The 27,372-nt window shown below is 43.8% G+C and overlaps 1 protein-coding gene across 1 annotated transcript in view; it reads right to left on the reverse strand.

The window, feature by feature from the left end:
- GUCA1C (guanylate cyclase activator 1C) overlaps positions 1-27,372 on the reverse strand; it is a gene marked incomplete at its 5' end in the record, with an annotated part of 199,750 nt that overhangs the window by 74,165 nt on the left and 98,213 nt on the right. Inside the window, one exon of the mRNA XM_082248047.1 lies at positions 21,040-21,189. Within this exon, the coding sequence (XP_082104173.1) occupies positions 21,040-21,189 (150 nt within the window). The remainder of the gene's footprint in view (positions 1-21,039; positions 21,190-27,372) is intronic.

The raw sequence follows: 27,372 nt of genomic DNA on the forward strand, positions 1-27,372 counted from the left end.
TCAGTGTTCACATGTGCTATTATTGAGAGATTTCAAAAGTTATACACTTTTTTCTATTCCACTATTCAATATACACCCTTGGGTTAAAAAAAATAAATTGTGGCATAGTCTGTACTAATCTAGTTAAAAATTTAAAAAGGGGAATTTTTTTTTCCCTCCATAGCCTGCAGCAGAGCTGGTCCACATCGATTTTGCTGTGTGTGGGGTGCAGTGAAAACAATCTGCTTTGCCCACTGAGGAGGAGGGAGAAAAGTCTTTTTCTATCAGTCACTGTGTGCAGCATTTTTCCTTCAGTGCTGCTGTGCTGACTGTGATAATACACTGCTGTGTGTGTTCACATGTGCTATTATTGAGTGGTTTCAAAAATTATACACTTTTTTCTATTCCACTATTCAATATACAGCCTTGGGTTAAAAAAATTAAATTGTGGCATAGTCTGTACTAATCTAGTTAAAAATTACACTTAAAAGGGGAATTTTTTTTTCCCTCCATAGCCTGCAGCAGAGCTGAATGATATAAGACACTGCTGTTCACATGTGCTATTGATAAATCACACCAATTTTATATCATATTTTCTATTCCGCTATTCAATAAAAACCTTTGGGTATAAACAATTAAATTGCGGGATAGTCTGTGTTGGTACGTGTGAGATACACCTTTCCAATTTTTGGGGTGCATCTCATACTTCTGAAGATTTGAGGGTGCTGCCTGTTCCGAACTCCTCCTACGCCTCATCCTGCCTTTGGGGGTACAAAAAATAGTAATTGGGGCCTAGTCTGGTTCTGTACGTGTGAGATACAGACACTTTTTTTGATAATATTTTCTATTCCGCTATTCAATCAAAACCTTTGGGTATAAACAATTAAATTGCGGGATAGTCTGTGTTGGTACCTGTGAGATACACCTTTCCAATTTTTGGGGTTCATCTCATACTTCTGAAGATTTGAGGGTGCTGCCTGTTCCGTACTCCTCCTACTCCTCATCCTGCCTTTGGGGGTACAAAAAATAGTAATTGGGGCCTAGTCTGGTTCTGTACGTGTGAGATACAGACACTTTTTTTGATAATATTTTCAATTTGCTATTCAATCAAAACCTTTGGGTATAAACAATTAAATTGCGGGATAGTCTGTGTTGGTACCTGTGGGATACACCTTTCCAATTTTTGGGGTTCATCTCATACTTCTGAAGATTTGAGGGTGCTGCCTGTTCCGTACTCCTCCTACTCCTCATCCTGCCTTTGGGGGTACAAAAAATAGTAATTGGGGCCTAGTCTGGTTCTGTACGTGTGAGATACATACACTTTTTTTGATAATATTTTCTATTCCGCTATTCAATCAAAACCTTTGGGTATAAACAATTAAATTGCGGGATAGTCTGTGTTGGTACGTGTGAGATACACCTTTCCAATTTTTGGGGTTCATCTCATACTTCTGAAGATTTGAGGGTGCTGCCTGTTCCGTACTCCTCCTACTCCTCATCCTGCCTTTGGGGGTACAAAAAATAGTAATTGGGGCCTAGTCTGGTTCTTTACGTGTGAGATACATACACTTTTTTTGATAATATTTTCTATTCCGCTATTCAATAAAAACCTTTGGGTATAAACAATTAAATTGCGGGATAGTCTGTGTTGGTACGTGTGAGATACACCTTTCCAATTTTTGGGGTGCATCTCATACTTCTGAAGATTTTAGGGTGCTGCCTGTTCTGTACTCCTCCTACTCCTCATCCTGCCTTTGGGGGTACAAAAAATAGTAATTGGGGCCTAGTCTGGTTCTGTACGTGTGAGATACATACACTTTTTTTGATAATATTTTCTATTCCGCTATTCAATCAAAACCTTTGGGTATAAACAATCAAATTGCGGGATAGTCTGTGTTGGTACCTGTGAGATACACCTTTCCAATTTTTGGGGTTCATCTCATACTTCTGAAGATTTGAGGGTGCTGCCTGTTACGTACTCCTCCTACTCCTCATCCTGCCTTTGGGGGTACAAAAAATAGTAATTGGGGCCTAGTCTGGTTCTGTACGTGTGAGATACATACACTTTTTTTGATAATATTTTCTATTCCGCTATTCAATCAAAACCTTTGGGTATAAACAATTAAATTGCGGGATAGTCTGTGTTGGTACCTGTGAGATACACCTTTCCAATTTTTTGGGTTCATCATATACTTCTGAAGATTTGAGGGTGCTGCCTGTTCCGAACTCCTCCTACTCCTCATCCTGCCTTTGGGGGTACAAAAAATAGTAATTGGGGCCTAGTCTGGTTCTGTACGTGTGAGATACATACACTTTTTTTGATAATATGTTCTATTCCGCTATTCAATAAAAACCTTTGGGTATAAACAATTAAATTGCAGGATAGTCTGTGTTGGTACGTGTGAGATACACCTTTCCAGTTTTTGGGGTTCATCTCATACTTCTGAAGATTTGAGGGTGCTGCCTGTTCCGTACTCCTCCTACTCCCCATCCTGCCTTTGGGGGTACAAAAAATAGTAATTGGGGCCTAGTCTGGTTCTGTACGTGTGAGATACATACACTTTTTTTGATAATATTTTCTATTCTGCTATTCAATCAAAACCTTTGGGTATAAACAATTCAATTGTGGGATAGTCTGTGTTGGTACCTGTGAGATACACCTTTCCAATTTTTGGGGTTCATCTCATACTTCTGAGGATTTGAGGGTGCTGCCTTTTTTCCGAACTACTCCTACTCCTCATCCTGCCTTTGGGGGTACAAAAAATAGTAATTGGGGCCTAGTCTGGTTCTGTACGTGTGAGATACATACACTTTTTTTGATAATATTTTCTATTCCGCTATTTAATCTACACCTTTGGGTAAAAACAATTAAATTGCGGGATAGTCTGTGTCGGTACGTGTGAGATACATACACCTTTTGATATCATATTTTCTATTCCGCTATTTAATCAAAACCTTTGGGTATAAACAATTAAATTGCCGGATAGTCTGTGTCGGCACGTGTGAGATACACCTTTCCAATTTTTGGGGCGCATCTCATACTGCCGAGGATTTGAGGGTGCTTCAGTCTGCCTCCTGCCTGTTCCGAACTCCTCCTACTCCTCATCCTGCCTTTAGGGTACAAAAAATTGTAATCGGGGCCTAGATTGTGTTTGTACGTGTGAGATACACCGTTTTGTAAAATTTGTCCTATTCCGCTATTCAATATACACCCTGTTTGAGTGTAAAAAATTAAATTGCGGGATAGTCTGTATCGGTACATGTGAGATACACCTTTTTAAATTTGTTTGGCGCATCTCCTTCTACCGCCGAGGATTGCAGGGCGCTTCAGTTTGCCTCCTGTTCCCAACTCCTCCTACACCTCTTCCTCATCCTGCCTTTAGGGTACAATAAATCGTAATCGGGGCCTAGTCTGTGTTTGTACGTGTGAGATACACCGTGTTATAACATTTTTCCTATTCCGCTATTCAATATACACCCTTTTGGGGTAAAAAACATTAAATTGCGGCATAGTTTGCATATTTGACTGTGAGATACACCCGTGCGTTACTGTTGTTGTTTTGTTCCGCTATTCAATAAACACCTTTCTAGGGCAAGATCATAAATTACAGAAATATGAGGAGACCGTCAAATAGGGGCCGTGGCCTGGGTCGTGGTGCTGCTGGTAGAGCTCCTGTTGCAAGGAGAGGACGTGGTCGATCTGTGCCAGCTACACGCACAAGTGAAACACCTTCCTCAAGTGTTAGTAGGCGACAGAACCTGCATCAGTATTTGGTAGGGCATCATAGGCCTCTAGAAGTGATGATGCCAGAACACGTAGAGGCGATAGTAGATTGGTTTGCTGCTGACAGTGCCTCCAGTTCCTTCACATTGTCTCCCACCCAGTCTACTGCAGAAAGGTCAGAGTTGGCACCTGCAGCCGATGTCCAACCGTCTTTCACCTCACCCCCTTGCAAATCAGGCAAGCAGTCTGAGCCCCAAGCCATACAGCAGTCTCTTCTTCTTTTTGAGGACTCTGTCAGCAGGGTTTCCCAGGGCCATCCACCTAGCCCTGCCCCAGAAGTGGAAGAGATTGAGTGCAGCAATGCCCAACCACTTATTTCTCAAGATGAGTACATGCAAGGACCATCGCAGCACATCTCCGATGATGACGAAACGCAGGTGCCAACTGCTGCAGCGTTCAGAATTGTGGAGACCGACAAGGAGGGCAGGGGTGAAGACTGGGTGGAAGATGATGTGGAGAACGATGAGGTCCTCGACCCCACATGGAATGAAGGTCATGCAGGTGACCTGAGTAGTTTGGAGGAAGAGGCGGTGGTCGCACAGAGCCACCAGCACAGCAGAAGAGGGAGCAGGGTGCAGAAGCGGAGCGGCCGTGCCCTAGACACTACGCCTGCTACTGCCCAACGCAGCAAGGGAACGAACGCACCAAAGCCAGCTCAAAGGAGTTCTCTAGTGTGGAAGTTCTTCAGAAAATGTGCTGATGACAGGACACGAGTGGTTTGCACCGTGTGCAATCAGAGCCTGAAGTGAGGCATAAACCTTCTCAACCTGAGCACAACCTGCATGATCAGGCATCTAAGTGTAAAGCACGAGCTGCAGTGGAGTAGACACCTTCAAAACCAAGAAACGTCTCTGGCTCATCCTGCTTCCTCTTCTGCTGCAGTCTCGGCCGCTCCAGCCACATCTGTAGTGATACCGGCACCTGCCACCCCGCAAACAGAGGATCTGTCAGCAACACCACCACCTGGGTCACCAACCATCTCCACAATGTCCCGTGGAAGCGTTCAGCTTTCCATCTCCCAAACACTTGAGAGGAAGAGGAAGTACCCCCCTACCCACCCGCGATCCCTGGCCCTGAATGCCAGCATTTCACAATTCTTGGCCTTTGAAATGCTGTCATTCCGTCTGGTGGAGACGCACAGTTTAAAAACCTTATGTCGGTGGCTGTCCCACAGTACGTCGTGCCCAGCCGCCACTACTTTTCCAGGCAAGCCATCCCTTCCCTGCACAACCAAGTGGGGGAAAAAATCAGGTGTGCACTGCGCAACGCCATCTGTGGCAAGGTCCACCTAACTACCGATACGTGGACCAGTAAGCACGGTCAGGGGCGTTATATCTCCCTAACGGCACACTGGGTAAATGCAGTGGCGGATGGGCCTGAGGCGGATAGCAATTTGGCGCATGTCCTTCCACCACCGAGGATTGCAGGGCGCTTCAGTTTGCCTCCTGTTCCTAACTCCTCCTACTCCGCTTCCTCATCCTCTACCGCCTCCTCATCCGGACAGCGTAACAACTTCCCCACCAACTTCAGCACGGCCAGGGGTAAACGACAGCAGGCAGTTTTAAAACTTGCCTGTTTGGGGGAAAAACCACACACCGCGCAGGAGTTGTGGAGGAGCATGGAACAGCAGACAAATGAGTGGTTGCTGCCAGCGAGCCTCAAGCCTGGCCTGGTGGTGTGCGATAACGGGCGAAATCTCATAGCAGCTCTGGGCCTAGCCGGTTTGACGCACATCCCTTGCCTGGCGCATGTGCTGAATTTGGTGGTGCAGAGGTTCCTTAAAAACTACCCCGATATGTCAGAGCTGCTGCAGAAAGTCGTCTGTGTGCACTTTCGGCGTTCTCACCCTGCTGCTGCTCGCCTGTCAGCGCTGCAGCGTAACTTCGGCCTTCCCGCTCACCGCCTCATATGTGACGTGCCCACAAGGTGGAACTCCACCTTGCACATGCTGGAAAGACTGTGCGAGCAGCAGCAGGCCATAGTGGAGTTTCAGCTGCAGCACGCACGCGTGAGTCGCTCTGCGGAACAGCACCACTTCACCACCAATAACTGGGCCTCCATGCGAGACCTGTGTGCCTTGTTGCGCTGTTTTGAGTACTCCACCAACATGGCCGGTGCCGATGACGCCGTTGTCAGCTTAACTATCCCACTTCTATGCCTCCTTGAAAAAACTATTCGGGCGATGATGGAAGAGGATGTGGCACAGGATGAGGAGGAGGAGGAGGAGGAGGATGAAGAGGTAACATTTCCAAGGCTTTCAGGGCAGTCATTCACAAGGGGCTCCGAGGGTGGGTTCCTGCACACACAAACGCCAGGGACACAATTGTCCAGCAGCTGCACAGTTCTGGAGGATGAGGAGGATGAGAAGCTGGAGGAGGAGATGGAACCATGTTCACAGCAGGGTGGCACCCAGGCTAGCTCATGGCCATCACTGGTGCGTGGCTAGGGGGATACAGAGGAAACAGACGATACACCTCCCACAGAGGACAGCCTTTCGTTGCCTCTGGGCAGCCTGGCACACATGAGCGATTACATGCTGCAGTGTCTCCACAACGACCGCCGAGTTGCCCACATTCTAACTTGTGCTGATTACTGGGTGGCCACGCTGCTGGATCCCCGTTACAAGGACAACGTACCGTCCTTAATTCACTCACTGGAGCGCGATCGCAAGATGCGCGAGTACAAGCGCACGCTGGTAGACGCGATGCTGCTGGCATTCCCACCTGACAGCGGGGCCACAGTGGAAGCACAAGGCAGAGGAGGAGGAGGAGGAGGAAGAGGTCGCCAATGCAACCAGGGCACCGCCAGCACCTCAGAAGGCAGGGTTAGCATGGCCGAAATGTGGAAAAGCTTTGTCAGCACACCACAACAAACAGCAGCACCAGCAGCTCATATGGAACTTCTTAGCAGGAGGCAGCATTTCACCAACATGGTGGAGCAGTATGTGTGCACACGCTTACATGTAGTGAATGAGGGGTCTGCCCCCTTCAACTTCTGGGTCTCCAAATTGGGCACATGGCCTGAGCTTGCCCTTTACGCCTTGGAGGTGCTGGTGTGCCCTGCAGCCAGTGTATTATCTGAACGGGTATTTAGCACGGCTGGGGGCGTTATCACAGACAAGCGCAGCCGCCTGTCCAGAGACAATGTGGACAAGCTCACGTTCATTAAAATGAACCAGGCATGGATCCCACTGGACTTTTCCGTACCTTGTGCAGAATAGCGATGGATACCGACCTTACCCAGCCATTGTTCTATTTTTGCTCTTTCTCACTCTTTTGGGGTGTACCCTCATTTAAAATTTCTGAAAAAAAGCAGTGTTGGCTACCTCGTCCTCCTCAGGGCCAGATTAACATAGGGGCTATTGGAGCTGCAGCTCCAGGCCCCTACCTTAATATAGGCCCTGGGTTGGCCATATTCACTGTTACCGCTCTTCTGTCACTTGTAAACACAGAAGTCTGGCTTCTATGCTCGCTCCCCCAGGCAGCTCCCTCGGAACCTCCCCACACAGCACGAAGGCCGGACAAGGAGGGACAGTTGCAGATGCATGGATGTGTTTATGGGCTTCAGAGACAGCATCCCATGTTGAATTAGGCATGCATGGCTGCACCCTTCCTCCTTTGGGTGCATGCCAAGGCACGGCCCTTAAGGCCCTTCAAAATCCTCAGCACCAAGCCCATGATGCTCTTAATCCGGCCCTGGTCCTCCTCCACCGCCGATTCCACCTACACCGCCCATAGGTGTGCGCAGCCTATTGCATTAGGGTGTGCACCCCAAAGTTTAAATACACATGCATGTGTTTGCCTACATGTACATGGCCCCGATACATTACTCTCCCTGCTGGCAAAGAGAAATAGAGCAGAGCAGGTCCGAGGGAGATCTTTCCCATCTCCTCACTGGCGATAATGCTAATGTGCCCTAGGTGATTAGGGTGTGCCCAGGTACACACGGCACACCCTGTGCGCACGCCTATGACACCGCCACATCCACCACCACCTCAACCTCCCTCCTACTCCATATGGGCCTCGTCCTTCAGAGATGAAGAACATTGTTTTATTTTTCTTTTTTTTTTTTTTTAAGTTATTTCCCTATCCACATTTGTTTGCAGAGCACTTGCCATGCTCTTAACTACGTTTTGCTGCTATTTGCAGCACTCTAGCCCTTTCCATTGGTGTTTTAGAGCCATTTTAGTGCCTGAAAGTTCGGGTCCCCATTGACTTCAATGGGGTTCGGTGTCCGGGAAAAGTTCGGCAAAAGTCCGGGACACGGACCCGGACTTTTTTTTAAGTTCGGCCGAACCCGCCGAACACGGACATCCAGGTGTCCGCTCAACTCTACTTGCCGGTGAAGATAAGTGATGCCTCACTCTCCAAGAGACGCTTGCAATTCATCCTAAAGGGGGCCCCTGTTAGCATACAGAGTGGACTCTGCTAGTTAAGGTTAAGGTAGTACACTGTTTACTTTGCATTTTAGTCATTGAGTATAGTAACTTTATCTGCGTTCACTCCCTAACCACATTTGTTAGTTAAAGCATTGTTTACTATTGTGGAACACCTTAGCATACATACACATTTGTTTGTGTATGAATGTGTGGCTGGTGTTCTAGATCCTGAGTGCTGAGCTATAAGGCATAAATCCTTGGTTGGGAACTCAGGATCCTTTCTCCTTTGTCATTATTGTGTCATTCCTGATTTTTGTTTGAATACTTTGATTCTACTTCAGTACTCTAAAAGAGCAGTAAATTGTTTATTCACTGCAACCTTTGTGGTCTTGATTATTCACCATGACAGAACTGATAGTGTCAGGTGGGTTGGAGCAGGTTCAGGGTGTAAGAGGTGACGAGGACACCCATTCAACAGGCCACCCCCCAAGGGGGCAGGGCTACACAGGCGTTTGAGAGGCGTTAAAAACGACCCTCAAACACATGTGCAAATGATACAATGAACAGCACATAGTTATATTCACACTGTCAGAACATGAAGTGTTAGCATTGCATTGCTTAAAAATTGAAGCCTTGTGTCAATTCAGGAGGCGTTTGAAGGCTTTCAAAGCCTCCCATTCAAAACTATGGTAACGCAGTGAAGTTGCGGGGTGTTAAGATTGGTTTATTTACTGTAATGAAATAGGCATTTGTGGATTTTAACCACTTCCCGACCAACTTCCCAACCAACCACTCGGCAGCGGGAAGGCCGATGACGGGGCAGACGGCACCGATTGCCGCCTGACACCCGCGATCGCTCCCCGCTGAGAGAGAAGAACAGTCAGCGGTTGTAAACACAGCTGACCGTTCTTCTCCCTGAAATGATCATAGAGCCCATGTGATCCTTCTATATAGGATCACATGTCTCAGAAGCCACTCCCCACACATTTAGAATCACTCCCCTAGGCTCACATTTAACCCCTTGATCACCCTCAGGGTTAACCCCTTCCCTGCCAGTATCATTATTATAATAACAGTGCATATTTTTACCACTGATTACTGTAGTAATGTCACTGGTACCCCGAAAAGTGTCAAAAATGTCAGTTAGGGGACCGATCTGTCCGCCCCATTGTCGCAGTCCCACAACAAATCGCAGATCGCCGCCCTTACTTGTAAAAAAAAACAAAAAACAATAAAAATGTCATAAATCTTTCCCGGAAGTTAGTAGACCCGATAACTTTTGCGCAAACCAATCAAAATATGCTTATTGGGATTTTTTTTACCAAAAATATGCAGCATAAAACAAATTGGCCTAAAATGTTAAAAAAATTTAGATTTTTACATTTTTTTTGGGGAATGTTATATAGCAGAAAGTGAAAAATTTATTTTTTTGTTCAAAATTGTCGCTCTTTTTTTGTTTATAGCGCAAAAAATAAAAATTGCACCGGTGATCAAATACCACCAAAAGAAAGCTCTGTTTGTGGGAAAAAAAGGACATTCATTTTATTTAGGTACAGCGTCGCACGACCGCGCAGTTTTCCATTAAAATAATGCAGTGCTGAATCGCAAAATAGGGCCTGGTCATTAAGGGGGCAAATCCTTCCGGTCTTAAAGTGGTTAAGGCACCTTAATGCTTATCAAACGCTTAAAAACTGTGTTTTGGAGAGCATTTTTAACTTGTCATTAATGTTTGTAAAATGCCAGTCTAAAAGCCTATACTAACGCTTTAGGAGCGTTTAAACTTTAGGGCTTGTTCACACTTGACTAAATTTCTAACGCTTCATGCTTTGATAGTGTGAACAGCACTTTTTTATATTTTATAATTTTAACATATATATCATTTACATGGGCAATTGAGGCTCGTTTTAATGACTTTCAAATGCTTGCTTTTAATGCCAGTGTGAACCTAGCCTAGGTGACTGAGTGAGTCTGCAATTCCTGGAGGTTTTTGCACCAGGAATTGCAGACTCACTCAGTCACCTAGGAAAATCATCCCACACCATTGGTTTCACATTTGTATGCCCTGGCAGACTTCCACTCACTCTGGTATATTCGTTTATTCCCTATGGATTTCACACTTTCCTACCCCTATATATCTCTCACTTTTTCTTGACTTTTTTTTTTGCCACACTCTCTATTGGTTTTATTGTTTCTTTTAACTCCACTTCCCTGGTCTCCATCTGTTTCACTATACATCTTTGATCTTTTTATCTCTTGCTCCATACTCCTGCTTGTGCTCTACTATATGTATATTACACAGATACCTCCTTTACTCCATTACTATATATAGTAGATGACCTTATTTCATTATTTTTACATATGCTTACATATGCATATACACATATATTTGTTACAGCAAACCGCTATGGAGCACAAGGGATATCTTCCCACATTGGATATACCACACTTATCTCCCACATGTCCCCCCTTAGAGGCTGTCTGTTTGTTCCACTCCTTCAACTCCTGGATCAGGCGTTTGCGGCCGCTACCTAGGGGTTGCACAGGTCTCTCATCCTGGCTTAGCCGATGTGAGTACTTATCCGCCTTTAGGTCGGTTTTAAAATAAAATTTTATGATTACTGCATTGTATTTTGATACTATGTTGTATTATATTTATAGACCAAAAACGCATCTGCTCTTGAAGAAGTAAGTCGAATCTCATGAAATGCATTGAGCCTCAAGATGTTTATGTACCAATATGCAATTTATACTGTTATGGACCTATATGTATACTTTCTGTATCTTTACTGTTTGATCCTGTCTACTGTGTATTGTATGACAAAATAAAATGCAGTATTTATGGCCTACGGTACTAGCCTCATTTAAAGTCCCATGGGCATTTTCCTTTTCTTTTTATGTGCGAATAGGGATGGAGGTGTGTTACCTATAAAGCAGTCTCAGACCCTGCTCTCTTTTTTGATTACTGTAGTTATATCACTGGTCCCACCAAAAGTGTAAAAAATGTCAGTTAGGTGTCCGATCTGTCTGCCGCAATGTCGCAGTCATGCTAAAAATCACTGATCGCAGCCATTACTAGTAAAAAAAAAAAAAAATGAAAAAAAAAATGACCTAAATCTTTCCCCTAGTCTGTGGACACGATAACTTTTGCACAAAACAATTAATATACACTTATTGGGATATTTTTTACCAAAAATATGTAGCAGAATACGAATTGGCCTAAAATGATGAAAAAAATAGATTTTTTATTTTTTTTTATTGGGAATGTTATATAGCAGAAAGTAAAAAATACTGTTTCTTTTTTTTTTTTTTTCAGAATTGTTGCTCTTTTTTTGTTTATAAAAATAAAAATATCGCACAGATGATCAAATACCACCAAAAGAAAGCTCTATTTGTGGGGGAAAAAAAAAGGACATCAATTTTATTTGGGTACAGCGTTGCATGACCGCGCGATTGTCAGTTCAAATGACGCAGTATCGAATCGCAAAAAATTGCCTGGTCATTTAGGGGGTTAAACCTTCTGGTCCTTAAGTGGTTAACAGATGAAGGTAGCCTTGTACAACACATGCACAAGGTGAGCCACATGACGTCACGTGCTCCATCTTGGAGCGTGGGTAGTACAACAATACTGAAAAATCTTGCAAAATCTCTAAGATTAGACACAAGATCTCCCTGAAGGCACGGATGACTCTGCCTTCCCTGGGCTATCAGTGCAAGTAGGGCTATGTCCTAAGTGCCTTCAAGGAAACCTGGAAGTTGACTCAAGAAAGGTAAGTAAATCAAAAAACTTACAAAAAAAAAAACCCACAATGTTAGATGATTTCACATTAGAATCCAGAGTTGCATGGTAATGTGAATTTTAGTAAAATAAGGGAAAAGTGATTTTGTCATCTAAAAGTTCCTCATGTTGTGTATGCTTGTTTTCCAGTTTTTCTAATGATAAATTTAGAACAACTAACATTTACTATTATTTTTATTGTAATTTGCCTGTCTATCATAAAAAACTATTCCCAGTATAAAGAATGAAAAAGTTATCTACAAAATAAATGGTTTTCTTTAACTACTTCTGGACCGAAAGGTTTTACCCCCTAATGACCAAGCCATTTTTTTGTGATACGGCACTGCATTACTTTAACTGACAATTGTGCGGTCGTGTGTCCCTAGGGGGTGCTTTCTAACTGTGTGGGGGATGGACTTGCTGCATGAACACAGAGACCTGTGTTGCTAAATAAGAGGAACACAGGATCACTGTGTTCATTACTGACAGAACACCTATCTGACGTGTTTACAATGGCAGACCGCTATTTTGTCTCCACAGGGAGTGATTGCAGGTGCCTGGCAGACATTGCGGCCGCCGGACTCACCGATTGGCTCCCCCTGTATCCAATCAGCGCATGCGTGCCCTTCAGGCGTCAGGTGCGCGCCCCCACTAGCGGTCTCGGCACACATAGAGGACCTGCCGCGCGTTTTACGGCAGCAGGTCCTCTCTGTGTGCGAAACTACGTACCTGTATGTCGCTTAGCACATAGAGAGGACCTGCTGCCGTAAAACTATGGCGGCTGGTTGGCAACTGGTTAACAACTGTGTTTTTGGGCCAGATGTATTAAGAAATTTAAACCTAAAAGGAAATCCCATACTTAAATTGGAACTCCAGGAATAGTCTATTGTTTAACTTTAGATTGGGCCAGCATACTTACCTGTCATGGTTCATATGTAACATCTACAGGAATGCAGAGGATGCTCAAATTTTAATTTTCAGTCTGTGCCGCATACAGTGTGTCCTTTGATTTTTCTGGACAGTGGTTCATTGATGTCTTATCTCATACAGTGAGGACAGGGAGTCATTTGATCTGTACCTCCTTCTTTCAGAAAAAGTCTTACAGTATATTGGTTTCAACGAATTCAAGCCAATCACTGATTGGAAAAGGTGAAGAGGAGGGGAAGATGATGTCACAATTTGCCCTCATCCATCAGAGAATGCCTTGTATTCATTTAAAAGAATCCAAGACATTCTCTGAATGGAAGGGGTGCTGAGCAAGTGACATCCTATGCTCACTGTAGAAATGGGAATATGCCATAGCAATGCTGAAAGACCACAGGACTCATTTTATGTAGCATTGAGCATGCCTTGCCTTGCAGCCCCCTGCACTTTACCTACTTTTAACTTTACTTTATCTTTTAACTACATTGATTTCTCATTTGTGTTCAGATTCAACTTCATAGCAGTTTTTTGCAATTACATTTAACTTACGAAGGAATAAGGATAGCGTAGAAATAAAAACGAAAGCACCAGATGTTTTGGACCTACAGGCCCATCTGGAAATATGTCTCTGATTAGGGTTATAAGAATGCATATGCTTACTGATTTGCAACAAGGCATAGTTTGTAGATTCAATATGGTATATGAATCAACATACCTACTGACATGAAATGCTTCCTTAAATGGATTATTGGGAAACTCCAGTTTATAACAAGTTAATTTTGTACAGAATCACTACATTGCAATCCAAATTGTTACACTAAATAAAGCTTTAGCCAATATATAGTATTAAAGAACAGCTCCACTAGAGTGGAGTACACACTATAAGAAAAGGCAAACGATCCTCCGATTTTCCTCGTCGTTTCACGTCGGAAACCGAGGAAAAAAAAAATGTACGAAAATTCTCGTTCGAGAAAGGCTTTTTTTTTGTTGTTGTTGTTTATTGTTTCTTAACATGCGCAGTCATTAGTTTCTGATTTTTTTTTTTTGCACAAAAATCGTACGAAAACGGTACACATTAAACGAAAATTGTTCTGTTCCTGTTCGAGAAAAATGTGGGCAGAATTAGCTGTCGAAAGTTGTGTACACACTATCAGAAAATCGTACGATTGTCCCTCGGACAAAAATGTTCGCCCGATTTTCTTATAGTGTATAGGAGCCTTAAGAATGTGTTTCTTTTAGACTCGGTTCAAAGGGCCGGCTTCAAATTCGCCCGACTCTGAAGCCGCCCCGTACAGCGCAACTACTTTTTTAATAGAAGTCAATGCAAGCCGCTCAGAAGTCACCCCCAAGCAGTGCAAGAACATTTTTCTATGTCAGAGTGACTTGAGTCGCTGTGATTAGAATTAGGGATAGACCGATTATCGGCAAGGCCGATATATCGGGGGCCGATATTGACTTTTGTCAATATATCTGTATTGGCCCCGGAACTGGCCGATATTCAAAATATTGCTCATGTAAGGGTAAAATTATGTCACATAGCATAATTCCATTTACAAATGTTATTGAATATGCCACTCACATTTGTACAAATTAAATATATAAGCAATTCCACTTAGCAGATCTGCTGACAGATCGGTATCTCTCACCCACTTACCGTAAGTGATACCCGGGTGATACCGCTCCGTCTGGCATACGATCTAGGAGGTCACGATGCTTGGAGGAGGAAAAGACTAGTCTCGGACCCTGACATAGGATGTACAAAATATCGGCCCATATCGGCCGATAACGATATGCGATGGCCAAAATATCGGTATCGGCAACGAAAAAACAATATCAGTCAATCCCTACTTAGAATAGTTCTATTGCACTAAAAGAAGTGTGACTAGTTTGCTTGACAAGTCGCCCCAGTGTGAACCGAGCCTCAAGGCTGCTGTTTTCGAGAAAGGTAACAATGTATTATTGACCTGACCATTCCAATTGAAACTCTGACCTAACGCTAGTAGTCATAGCAGCATAAAGCAGAGCTTGCTTTTTTGATGGATAAATTAAGGAATTAAAATGGTTCTAAAGCTTCTAGGTTTTTTACCTAAAGTGGTGCTCCAGCCCCCCCAACAGAAAAATGAAAAGTCAGCAGCTACACATACTGTTAATATTAGGACACTTACCTGTCCTGGAATCCAGCGATGTTGGCATCCCAGCCAATATTTCCATCAGCTCTTGGGTACTGCCGCCGCCATAGCCTTGATGGGAAACCGGCTTCATAGCCTATTTCCTACTGCGCATGTGTGAAGTGCGCTGCACTTTCTGAATGGCCTGGCGGTGGGGGAAGGAGGAGGAGAGCCGAAATTCTGATGGACCTCGCTGCGGCGAGGTCCAATAGAAGTGGGAACGGGTACCTGCTAAAAACAGGTACCCAATCCCCCCCTCCCCCCTGAAAGGTGCCAAATGTGGCACCAGAGGGGGGGAGGAGACAGATAAGCGGAGCTTCCACATTTGGGTAAAACTCAGATTTAATGCATTCTATGCATTAAGGTAAAAAACTTCTCTGTTGCAGGATCCCCCCAGCCCCCCTCCCCCTTATTCTTGCCTGAGCCTGATCTAATCCAGCAACATGCTTGAGAGCAGCGGCTCTCGCCACTATCCCCCTACTCATTGGGAAGATTGATAGCAGTGGGAGCCATTGGCTCCTGCTCCTGTCAATCAACTACAGCTGCAAGGGAGCGGGGAAGGGGCCAAGCCCCACTTTCTGTTTCAATGTACACAGCAGTGGGGTGAGGTATCGAGCCCACATGGATTCCACCATGGGAATCGGTTTCCTATTGGGGGCACCAGCAGGAGAGAAGTAGCAAGGAGCGCTGGCGAGGGTACCCGAGAAGTGGAGGATCGGGGCAACTCTGTGGAATTCTATAACCAACCACTTTAAAAATATGCTGGAAAAAATAATAAAATGTTTATAATAGTAGATTCAGTTCTGACAAACCGATCACAGTAGTCGATCCAGCAAACCGGTGGCATTTTGGATTTACTGTATATTATTTTCCTAATTCTATGTATAGCAGTTTTGGGAGGTTCTTAAATGCGCATATACAGTACATGAGATCATGCAAACTTAGCTTGATTCAGATTATCCACAAAATCTGTAAATACTGTATGTAGTTAAATGTATCCATTTGCGTCAACTAAGTATTTGACGTGTGATAAAATATGCCTGCAGCGTTTCAATTCTACAATATCATCCATTTTAGATTGAAAGTGAACCTATACTCTAAGCACAGACACAAAACCATATCCCCTATCCCACTGTCCAACAAGACTGCTTCACAGTCTAGTAAAGATACTCTTCGTAGATAACTGGAAATTTGAACAGGGGAGTGGAAATCGGCAGGGTTTAGCAATGAAGATAGGGGAAGTCTGATATGCGTAACAAAGTGAAACAGAAATTAGCTTTTTGGTAATATAAATAGGAGTGGGTACCATGTAGTGTCTGCTCTTAGCAAAACAGTTTTGTTTAAAAACCACTTCATGACTACCCTGTGGCAGTTTTACTGCTACAGGGTGGCTGCTGTACTGTATATATACCTGATCATGCACTTCCGGGTAGCGGACGCGAATGCCCCCCGCCGGTGCCTTGCTCCCTCTGTAATTATGCACAGTAGGAGCTTATCAGCGGGTACCATAGACTCGCAATTGTGCAACGCTGTACCTAAATAAAATTGTCCATATTTTTTCCCCACAAATAGAGCTTTCTCTTGGTGGTATTTAATTACCTCTGTGATTTTTATTTTTTACTCTATAAACAAAAAAATAGAAACAATTCTAAAAAAAAAACAACAATATTTTTTACTTTCTGCTACAAAGCACAGCCAATAAAAATTTTTTTTAAATCAATTTTTTTCGTCATTTTAGGCCACTATGTATTCTGCTACATATTTTTGGTAAAATAAATCCCAATAAGTGTATATTATTTGGTTTGCGCAAAAGTTAATACGTCTACACATTAGTGGATAGGGTTATGGCATTTTTATTTATATAATTTAAATTAACGGCGGCGATCAGCGTTTTTTAGTGGGACTGTGACATTGGGGACAGATTCAACACCTACCTGAAGCTTTTGAGGGGACCAGTGACATTACTACAGTAATCAGTGCTAAAAATATGCACTGTTACTGTACAAATGACACTGGCAGGGAAGGGGTTAACACCAGGGGCGATCAAAGGGTTAAGTGTGTCCCTAGGGGGGTGCTTGCAAACTGTGTGGGGGGTGGACTTACTAGATGAACATAGAGATCTGTGTTCCTGAATAGCAGGAACACAGAATCACTGTGTTCATCTGTGACAGAATGGCGGTCTGCCTTAATTACATTGTCAGACCGCCGTTCTGTCTCTATGGTGAGCAATCGCCAGTGGTCGGCGGCTATCGCTTCCACCAAATATGCTGATTAGCCCCCCCTCTGGCTATTGCACGAAATGACGTACAGGTACATTGTTTTGTGAAATAGAGCCGAGCTGCCACAGTATACATGCAGCGGCTGGTCGGCAAGTGATGGAGTGGGGGAGGGGGTAAATCTTCTGGAGCTGAAGTGGTTAAATATCTACAGAAAAATATATTTTTTTATAGATAAGGAAAAAGTTAAAACACCTGCCTTTTTCTATTATCTGTGTCCTGTTGGGGAAATTTTGCTTCGTTTTTTGTCCTGTAGACACCTCAGGAAGTGAAAGGAAGTATCTCACTTCCTCGTGTCAATATTAATAGGGATTTATGTCTCTAATATTTGTTTCCAATAATCAGTGTCTCTGTTGGAAGAATTCCCCTCTACTGTATTTCTGTGACAGTGGTAGAGATTTACTAAAACTGGTAAACACAGATGCTTGTGTAGTTGTGCATGGTAGCTAATCAGATTCTAACTTCAGATTCTTTAATTAAACTTTGACAATAGAACCTGGAAGCTGATTGGCTACCATGCTCCAGATTTAGTGTGCACCAGTTTTAGTAAATGTACCCCAGCGACAGTTAATAATTTTGGATTATCCATCATGTTCAGTTCCAGTAACAAAGGTGGCTAGAACGAATGAAGAATGAATGAAGAAAAGAAAAAAAAACTGAGCAGTGTTCTGTCGAAAACTCCAACTTGCCGAGATCTCCAACGAAGTTACTTTCGGTGAGTGTAAACAGGAATAATTGGAGATTTTGACCAATTGGTGTTTTCACACCACACCGGCAGAATTTACATTCCGGTATAGCCTATAATTAGTGGAGATTGTTATTCCCCCCGCTAGTAACCAAAAACATGGCAGCCTCCAGAGCGGCGACAATTAGCGGGCGGACTAACAATCCCCACTAATTATAGCCTATACCGAAATGTAAAGGCTGCCGGTGTTGTGTGAAAACACCAAGTGGTCGAAATCTCCAATTATTCCTGGAGTACACTCACCGGAAGTAACGTCGTTGGAGAGAATTCGGCAAGTTGGAGTTTTCGGCAGAACACCGGGTTGGTAGTAGGGATGATCGAACGGTTCGGGTCGACCATCGGTTCGACCCGAACATTAACTGTTCGAAATTCGGCCGAATTCCGAACTTTTTGCGGAAAAAGTTCAGAATTCGGAAACCATAACCGACCAAAATGCAATGGGACAGGAGCTGGGCTTTAAAAGCCCGTGATTGGACCAGAAACATCAGCAAAAGCCAATTGAGGGGGCAGGAGGATGCTAGGAATGTGATTGGAGTGACTAGGGGGTCCAGAGGCCAATCAGTAGTGAATACGCCCCCCAGTATATAACATAGCCCCGCCAAATCTCTAGCACCGTAATACAGGGGCTGTGGAAGAGAGTGGAAGCATTTCTGTTACTCCTGCTGCAAAAGTGTCATTTAGCAATTATTAGTGTGAGGAAAGGGATATCTAGTGTAGTTAGGGTACTATATACCACTATAGTTAGATTCAATAATCTAGTTTCTGTAGGGAAAGTGTTAAGTGTCAGGGTGACCGTAGTGTAGTGTAGGGTGAACTGGCTCTGACTGCTATGCGAGGGTGAGAGAACTCGTCCATGTCAGGGTGACCGGCATAAGAAAAAGATCATCTTTCTTAGAATTTTTAGTAGAGCAGGGATGGGGCTCCGCTCCTTGTATGCCAGGGTGACCGAATTCATCCATGTCAGGGTGACCGCCATAAGAAAAAGATCATTTGTCTTAGAATTGCAGTAGAGCAGGGATGTGGCTCCGCTCCTGTCACACCTGGGCGTTTTTGTTTCAGGCGTTTATTGGGCTTTTTTGTGAACGTCTTTGGAGGCAGGCATGACATCTGAACTTCTGTGTAGGGGTATATATACACACACACATATATGTATATATACACATACACACATATAGGTGTGAAAGTAGCGGAACCCCATCCATGCGCTAATGAAATTATTTGCAGGGATGTGGCTCCGCTCCTATCACACCTATATGTGTGTATGTGTATATGTACATATATGTGTGTGTGTATATATACCCCTATACAGAAGTTAAGATGTTATGCCTGCCTCTAAAGACGCCCAAAAAATGCCCAATAAACGCCTGCAACAACATAACTGGGCGTTTTTGTTGCAGACGTTTATTGGGCATTTTTTGGCCGTCTTTGGAGGCAGGCATAACATTTGAACTTCTGTATAGGGGTATATATACACACACAAATATGTATATATACACATACACACATATAGGTGTAATAGGAGCGGAACCCCATCCTTGCGCTAATGAAATTATTTGCAGGGATGTGGCTCCGCTCCTATCACATGTGTGTGTGTGTGTATATATATACATATATGTGTGTGTGTATATATACCCCTATACAGAAGTTCAGATGTTATGCCTGCCTCCAAAGACGCCCAAAAAATGCCCAATAAACGCCTGCAACAAAAACGCCCATGTGTGGTTTTGCAGGCATTTTTTGGGCGTCTTTGGAGGCAGGCATAACATCTGAACTTCTGTGTAGGGGTATATATACACACACACATATATGTATATATACACATACACACATATAGGTGTGATAGGAGCGGAGCCACATCCCTGCGCTAATAAAAATTCTAAGAAAATTTTTCTTTTTTTTTTCCTGGTTCTGGACATGCTACAGAGCTGAAACTTCACAGGTACACTTTTTAGACCCCCCCCCCCCCCCCCCAGACACTAAATCCAAAGAAATCTTTTTTTTTTTTTTCAATCATTTTTTCAATAATTGGCTCTCTATCAAAAACAACAATTTTTAAGAACTTTTTTTGTGTGATTAATAGTCCCTGGGGCATGACCCAGAACCCTAGGCACTTTTTAGGGGCATTTATTGGGTTTTAGGGCTTCAAAATTGTGTTTTTTGATTACAGAAGTTCGGGTCCCATTGATTTCAATGGGGTTCTGGAATCCGGACCCGAACTTTCGGGAAGTTCGGGTGTTCTGGTCGAACCAAACTTTTCAAAAGTTCGATCATCCCTAGTTGGTAGCACTGCTCTACTTCAAAACTAAAAAGAAGTTTAAGCTTCAGATACACTTTAGGATGCAATATTGAGCAAGTAGTAACATCCTCTATTTTTTGCAGTTTTGTAATACGTGGTTCTGATAAGTCCCTTGAGCCTTGTTAGGTATACGTAAATAATATAAAGCATTCTTTAAATAAACTAACAATTTATGTTTGCTGACTTTTCAAGTCATTATTTTGAAGTGTACATCTAAAAAATAAGTATCTTTTACTATTTTAGCCATGGTTAAATGCCAACTTTCATCTATCACCTGTGAACTTTTTCCTCTAGGACTCCATGTATCTAACATATGTCAGGTCTGTTAAACCCATTTTACATACAACTATACAACCAACCAATTATAATATGCTAGTGGAGCATAACTGCTGGCTACGTGAATATCTGAAGATCATATATTTATGCCAGACATGGTCAGATATTCATCAATAATTCACTGGAAACTCTACAAAGCCTGTATTATTTGATATAACCTGAACTTTCTTTGGCCTCATTATTCCCGACTGAACGCTACAAAATGCTCGAATCATGCCACAAAAATTTATATGGCATCAGGGTCACATAAAACATTGGGTAGAAACTTTTACAGAAGTAAAGATGAGCAATGACTCAAAAATGATGTATAACAACTCCAATAAAACGTATTTAGTCCCCAGAGAGTTAGTTGCTCGTTCTGTGGATTTGTTTCCTTACCGTTATAATACTTAGCAATTCTTTTCGGTCAATCGATCCATTTCCATCTGCATCATATAGTTTAAAATACCACTTTAATTTCTGATCAATTTTTCCTCGTAAAACCAAGTTGATTGCAGCTATAAATTCCAAAAAGTCAATAAATCCATCCTGGGAATGAACAAAAAAATACATAGTAAACAAAAAGTAGTAATAAAAATTGTGTCTTAAAACATTCCATAGCTTAGTTGGAGAAAGACTCATCCATTGAAAACACAAAAAACATAATTTGCAACCTAAAAACCCAAAACCCACAGTTGATCCAGAGAGAGCCAAATACCTAAATGAAGCCGAATTCAACTTTTTCCAACAGAAAATAAAATATCCTTGACATCCAAAGGCAGTTCTTTATTGCCCTTTTCATTCTTTTTAACTTCCAACCTGGATATTCAAGAGATTTTAATCCTGCAGTAAGATTAAATGTTAACCCTCTATAAAACTCTGTGTCGGTGCGGTTGCGTCCTTAGAATGTTTAGGATTACAACCAGCATCCCTCAAAAGGCTATTTCCCACAGGGGATTTACAATAAGTATCTGCCTTTACAAGGCTGTTCTAACATCTTCATGAAGGGTAATATCTAAAAAAATATCTACTGTATTTTACTCCTGTCAAATGACTTGATAAAGAAAATATTTCAATCATTAAGATTAACAAAATGAGGAGGATCAAAAAGAGACTCCTCCCCACCCCACCAAATTAGTTAGAGATCCTTCTAAAATCTTCTATACCACATGCCTTGCTCACAGAAGAGGTTCCCATCATTCCATAAAACGATTTCTCAAAGAAGTAAAAAATGTCACCCCCATCGAAGCTTGGTATTGACTAAGGCCTGGTTTGCACTAGTGTGATTTCTGATATGACCTTGAGTCGGACAGAATCACATAAATATGAATATCACATTGTTTTCAATGGTGCCGCTTCACATCCATACAACTCAGTACAGAGCGATTTTGGAAAAGGTTCCTGCGCTACTTTATTGTGCTTTCAGTGTGATTTGGTCCTAGAGACTTCCATATTAATCCACAGAAAACGTATGTACGTGCGATTCTGATGCAATTTGGAAAGCAATTTCATTTATTTTACCCCTACACTCTCCTTCCAGTGAAATTCTTGGCCCCTCAAAAAGCAGCAACAGGGTTTGACTAGCCATAAAATTCCATTAAAAAAAGCCCCAGGAATAAATTAACAAACAAGTTGCTTTACATAATGAAACCGGAAATGTAATCAAAATTGCATTGTACCAGTGAGAACTAGGCCTAAATAAAATTCTAAAGCATACTTTATAATAATTTGGTGGAGAGGGGATTATAGTGTGGGGTTGTTTTTCATGGGTTGGGCTTGGCCCCTTAGTTCCAGTGAAGATAATTCTTAAAGCGGAGTTCCACCCTGGATTTTTTTTTTTTTTTTAAAAATACCCCTGGGACAGTCAGGGCTAGTGCATTCCACAATGGCTAGCCTCTGATCTGTCCCAGGTTGCACTTACCTGTTAGGACAAATACTTACCTTGAAAAAGTCTTGTCCAGCGCTGCCATCTCAGATGTGGGCAGCTTGAAGCCAGCGCGATCCTCTTCGGAGTCCTCTTCCGCCTTCTTCGGTCCCACGATGCCCTGCGCCGGCCCCGCCGTCACTTCCGGGCGCGCGCGTCATCCCTCCACAGCTTCTGGGCATGCCCAGAAGCTGTTTAGAAGGGGATGACGCGCGCGCCCCGGAACTGACGTCGGGGCCGGTGCAGGCGCAATGATTCCTGGGAGCGATGACGTTCAGCTCCCAGGAATCATTGCAGAGCCAGGAAGTGACGACGGGCCGCGGCCGAGGAAGGAGGAAAAAGGAAGTAAGGTGAGTATATTTTCTTCGCTACGAGGTAAGTAAAAAAGAAAAATGCGATTAGCCATTTGTTTTTCAGGTGACCCGGAGCGAGAAGATGGAGGTAAGTATAAAATTAGGGTGGAACTCCGCTTTAAGGTGTCAGCATACCAAGACATTTTGGACAATTTCATGCTCCCAACTTTGTGGGAACAGTTTGGGGTTGGCCCCTCCTGTTCCAATATAACTGCGCACCAGTGCACAAAACAAGGTTCATAAAGACAAGCATGAGCGAGTTTGGGGTGGAGGAACTTGACTTGCCTGCACAGAGTCCTGGCCTCAAAGCCAATGAAAACATTTGGGATGAATTAAAGCGGAGACTGTGAGCCAGGCCTTCTTGTCCAACATCAGTGCCTGACCTCACAAATGCACTTCTGGAAGAATGGTTAAACATTCCCATAGACACACTCCTAAACCTTGTGGACAGCCTTCCCAGAAGAGTTGAAGCTGTTATAGCTGCAAAAGGTGGGCCAACTCAATATTGAACCCTACATACTAAGACTGGGATGCCATTAAAGTTCATGTGCATAAAAAGGCAGGCTTCCCAATACTTTTGACAAGATAGTGTGTGTATATATACTGTGTATGTATATACAGGGCTTTTTTTCAGCCGGAACGCGGGGGAACGGCCTTCCGGAACCTATTACAGCCCTCTCCTCTCCAGCCTATGTCACGCAACTCAAGTCATCGGGTCCCGGCAGGGGAATCAGCAGCTGCCTGTGTCTCTCCTCTACTCACAATTGTAGCACGGAGTGGAGGAGAGCTGAAACTCCACCCCAGCTCCTCGATTGGCTTAAAAAAAAAAAGAAAAAAAGCCCGCACATACCGGAGCACTGACGGTGGAAGAGGTGAGGGAGTTGAGTTGTGAATGGGAGAGAGCTCTGCAGAGACTGAGATCACGAAGAGAGAGAGGAGAACTAGGAAAGAGTGGGGGAGGGGGGATCGTGCAGAGTGGAATACTGTAAAAATATGTGTGTGGAGTACACAGGACTTCAAATGCCTGCTAGAGGATTCTACCCAGCCTGCAGCAACATGCCCCCTAAATGAAGGAGGGTGGCTGTGATGTGAAGGCATTTCTGATGTGTAGGGGGCAACTTGTGTGTGTGTGTGTGTGTGTGTGTAAAGGGGGGGGGGGGCACTGTGATGTGAAGGTGGAGCTCTAATATGCAAGAGGTGACTCTGGTGTTAGAGGACTATGTGATGGCAGAAATATAATGTGGGGGGTTGGAGGACTCTGATGTGATGTGGGAGACTCTAATATGAAGGGGGAACTCTGATGTGAGGGAGATGGGCTGTGATGTGAAGGTGAGGCTTTGATGTAAGGGGGGAGCTCTGATGTGTAAGCAAAGACTCTTATGTGAAGGGGGGCTCTGATTTGAGGGAGGGGGGCTGTGATGTGAATGAAACTTTGATGTAAAGGGGGGGGGGGGGACTCTGATGTGCAAGATGTGCACCATGTCATGTATCATGTCTGCAGTCTCTGACCATCTCTAGTATCATATCTGCAGTCTCTGACCAACGTGTGTACAGAGAGGAGAGCTGGGGTGGAAGCGGGGGGGGGGGGGGTGGGGTGGTGACAAACTGTGAAAGTGTGTGGAGGATTTGAGCACAGAGAAGAACTAGAGAGCATTGTAGAGAGGAGAACTAGGAAAGTTTATGTGTGAGGGGGGGGGGGGGGATTTATGCATAGAGGCGAGCTGGGAAAGTCAGGGGGATTTGTGCATAAAGCAGTGCTGGAAAGGGGGGGGGGGTTTGTCCAGAAATGAGAGCTGAAAAGGGGGGATAATTTGCATGGAGCGGAGAGCTGGGAAAGTTGGGGAGATTTGTGCAGAGCAGAGAGCTGGAAATGTCGGTTGAATTTGTGCGGAAAGGAGCGATGGAAAAAGGGGCGAAGCGTAGAGCTGGGAAAGTTGGGGAGATTTGTGAAGAGTGTAGAGCTGGGCAAGTGGGGGGGATTTATGCAGAAAGGAGAACTGGGGTGGAGGAGGGGGATTTGTGCACAGAGGAGAGCTTGGAAAGTGGGAGGATTTTTTCAGAGAGGAGAACTGGGGGGAATTTTAGCAGAAAGGACAGCTGGGGGGTGGTAATTTGTGCAGAGAGGAGAATTGGGAGGGGGAGAGCTTTGAGCAGAGGTTAGAGGTGCAGAGGGAAGAAGGTAGGTTGTGCAAAGTGAGAGATGAGGAGGGGAGGGTAGGTTGTGCAAAATTAGAGGTGTGAAGGTTGGGGCAGGTTGTGCAGAGATGAAAGCTGTAAGGGAAGCTGGGGGTGCATAGGTGAAACTTGGGGGGGGGGGTGGCAAAAGTGAGAGCTGTGGATTGGGGTGAGCTTTAGTTTGTGGTTAGAGGGGTGCAGAGGTGAGGTTTTGATGGGGGGGGGGGGTGTGGCTAAGGTGAATTGTGGATAGATTGCAGAGTAGAGCTGTGGATGGGGGACACAGAGGTGAGTAAAGAGATAAGCAGAGGTGATGATTTGATGGTTACTTTTGGGGGAAGACCAAGGCAATTTTCTGGGGTACTGTAAAGCATACAGAGTTGGTGACCAAGAGTATGTAATGTATGTCACAGTGTGCAGGGTCCAGTGGTGATAATTCTGTAGCACCTTGTAGATTACATATTCAGAACCGCTATACTTTGTATGCTGTATGTTACATATTAAAGGCCCCTGGATGGTACTGCTTAATGCTGTACTCTGCACAAAGTGTTTTGCCTTACATACTCCTGAGCCCTGCACTCTGTATCCTGGACTGCATATTACATACGCTTTACAACTGCTCTGTGTGCTGGGTTCAGTGTTACATATTCCTGATCCCTGCAATCTGTACACAGGGCTATATGCTCCATATTTCTGAGAAAAAGAGACACTTCGCATTGAATGTAAGTACTATCCTGTTTGCTGTTTTTTTTTTTTTTCTGCGACTTTGTTATATGCACTGCACAATATTCAGTCCTGAGCCCTGTGTGTTATGAAGTCCTGAGTCCTATATTGTGATACGCAGTTCTAAGCCCTAACTTATTACAATCATTTGGCGCCGCTGTACTTCTCTCCTCTAAAGAAGGTGTGTCTGGGCGTGGTTGGGGGTGGGTTTTGGGTGTGGTTGGGGGTGGGGTTTGGGTGGGGGGGTGAGTTCCTGCACCTATTTTCTGAGAAAAAAAGCCCCGTGTATATATATATATATATATGTATGTATGTACAGTATCTCACAGAAGTGAGTAAACCCCTCACATTTTTGTAAATATTTTATTATATCTTTTCATGTGACAACACTGAAGAAATGACCCTTTGCTACAATGTAAAGTAGTGAGTGTACAGCTTGTATAACAGTGTAAATTTGCTGTCCCCTCAGAATAACTCAACACGCAGCCATTAATGTCCAAACCGCTGGCAACAAAAGTGAGTACAAATTGGGCCCAATTAGCCATTTTCCCTCTCCGGTGTCATGTGACTTGTTAGTGTTACCAGGTCTCAGGTGTGAATGGGGAGCAGGTGTGTTAACCACTTCAGCCCCGCCCACTGTAGTTTTACTGCGGCAGGCAGGTGCTCCTGGGCAAAGTGACGTAGTACTACGTTGCTCGCTCAGGAGACTCTAGGGGGTGAGCGCTCCCGCCCCCCGCTCGTTAGCTCGGGAGTCAGCGCGTGTGACCGACGGCTTCGATGGCCGCCGCCCACTCGCGATCTCCCGCAGCAGAGAGAGAAGGACAGACGGCTGATGTAAACACAGCTGTCTGTCATTCTCCCTGAAGTGATCACAGAGGCTATGTGATCCTGCTATATAGGATCGCATGTCTCTGTGATTACTTCACAAGCCACGCCCCCTGACAGTTAGAACCACGCCCCTAGGGGCACATTTAACCCCTTCCCTGCCAGTGTCATTTTTACAGTGTCAGTGGATATCTTTAGCACTGATTACTGTAGTAATGTCACTGGTACTCCCAAAAGTGTCAAAAATGTCAGTTAGGGGTCCGATCTGTCCGCCACAATGTCGCAGTCCCGCAAAAAAAAAATCGCACATCGCCGCCATTACTAGTAAAAAAAAAAACAATAAAAATGACATAAATCTTTCCCGTATTTAGTAAACGCAATAACGTTTGCGCAAACCAATCAAAATACACTTATTGAAATTTTTTTTACCAAAAATATGTAGCAAAAAACAAATTGGCCTAAAATGTTAAAAAATTTTGATTTTTCCTTTCTTGATTTTTCCTTTTTCATTTTTTGAGGATTTTATATAAAAAAATGTGAAAAATATTGTTATTTTTTTCAAAATTGTCGCTCTTTATTTGTTTATAGCGCAAAAAATAAAAATTGCACAGGTGATCAAATACAACCAAAAGAAAGCTCTGTTTGTGGGAAAAAAAATTACGTCAATTTAGTTTGGGTACAGCTCTCGTACGACCGCGCAATTGTCCGTTAAAGTCACATTTGTTGTTATGG

Source organism: Pelophylax lessonae (genome assembly GCF_965119305.1).
Source record: "Pelophylax lessonae genome assembly, chromosome: 2".
Classification (NCBI taxonomy): Eukaryota; Metazoa; Chordata; class Amphibia; order Anura; family Ranidae; genus Pelophylax; species Pelophylax lessonae.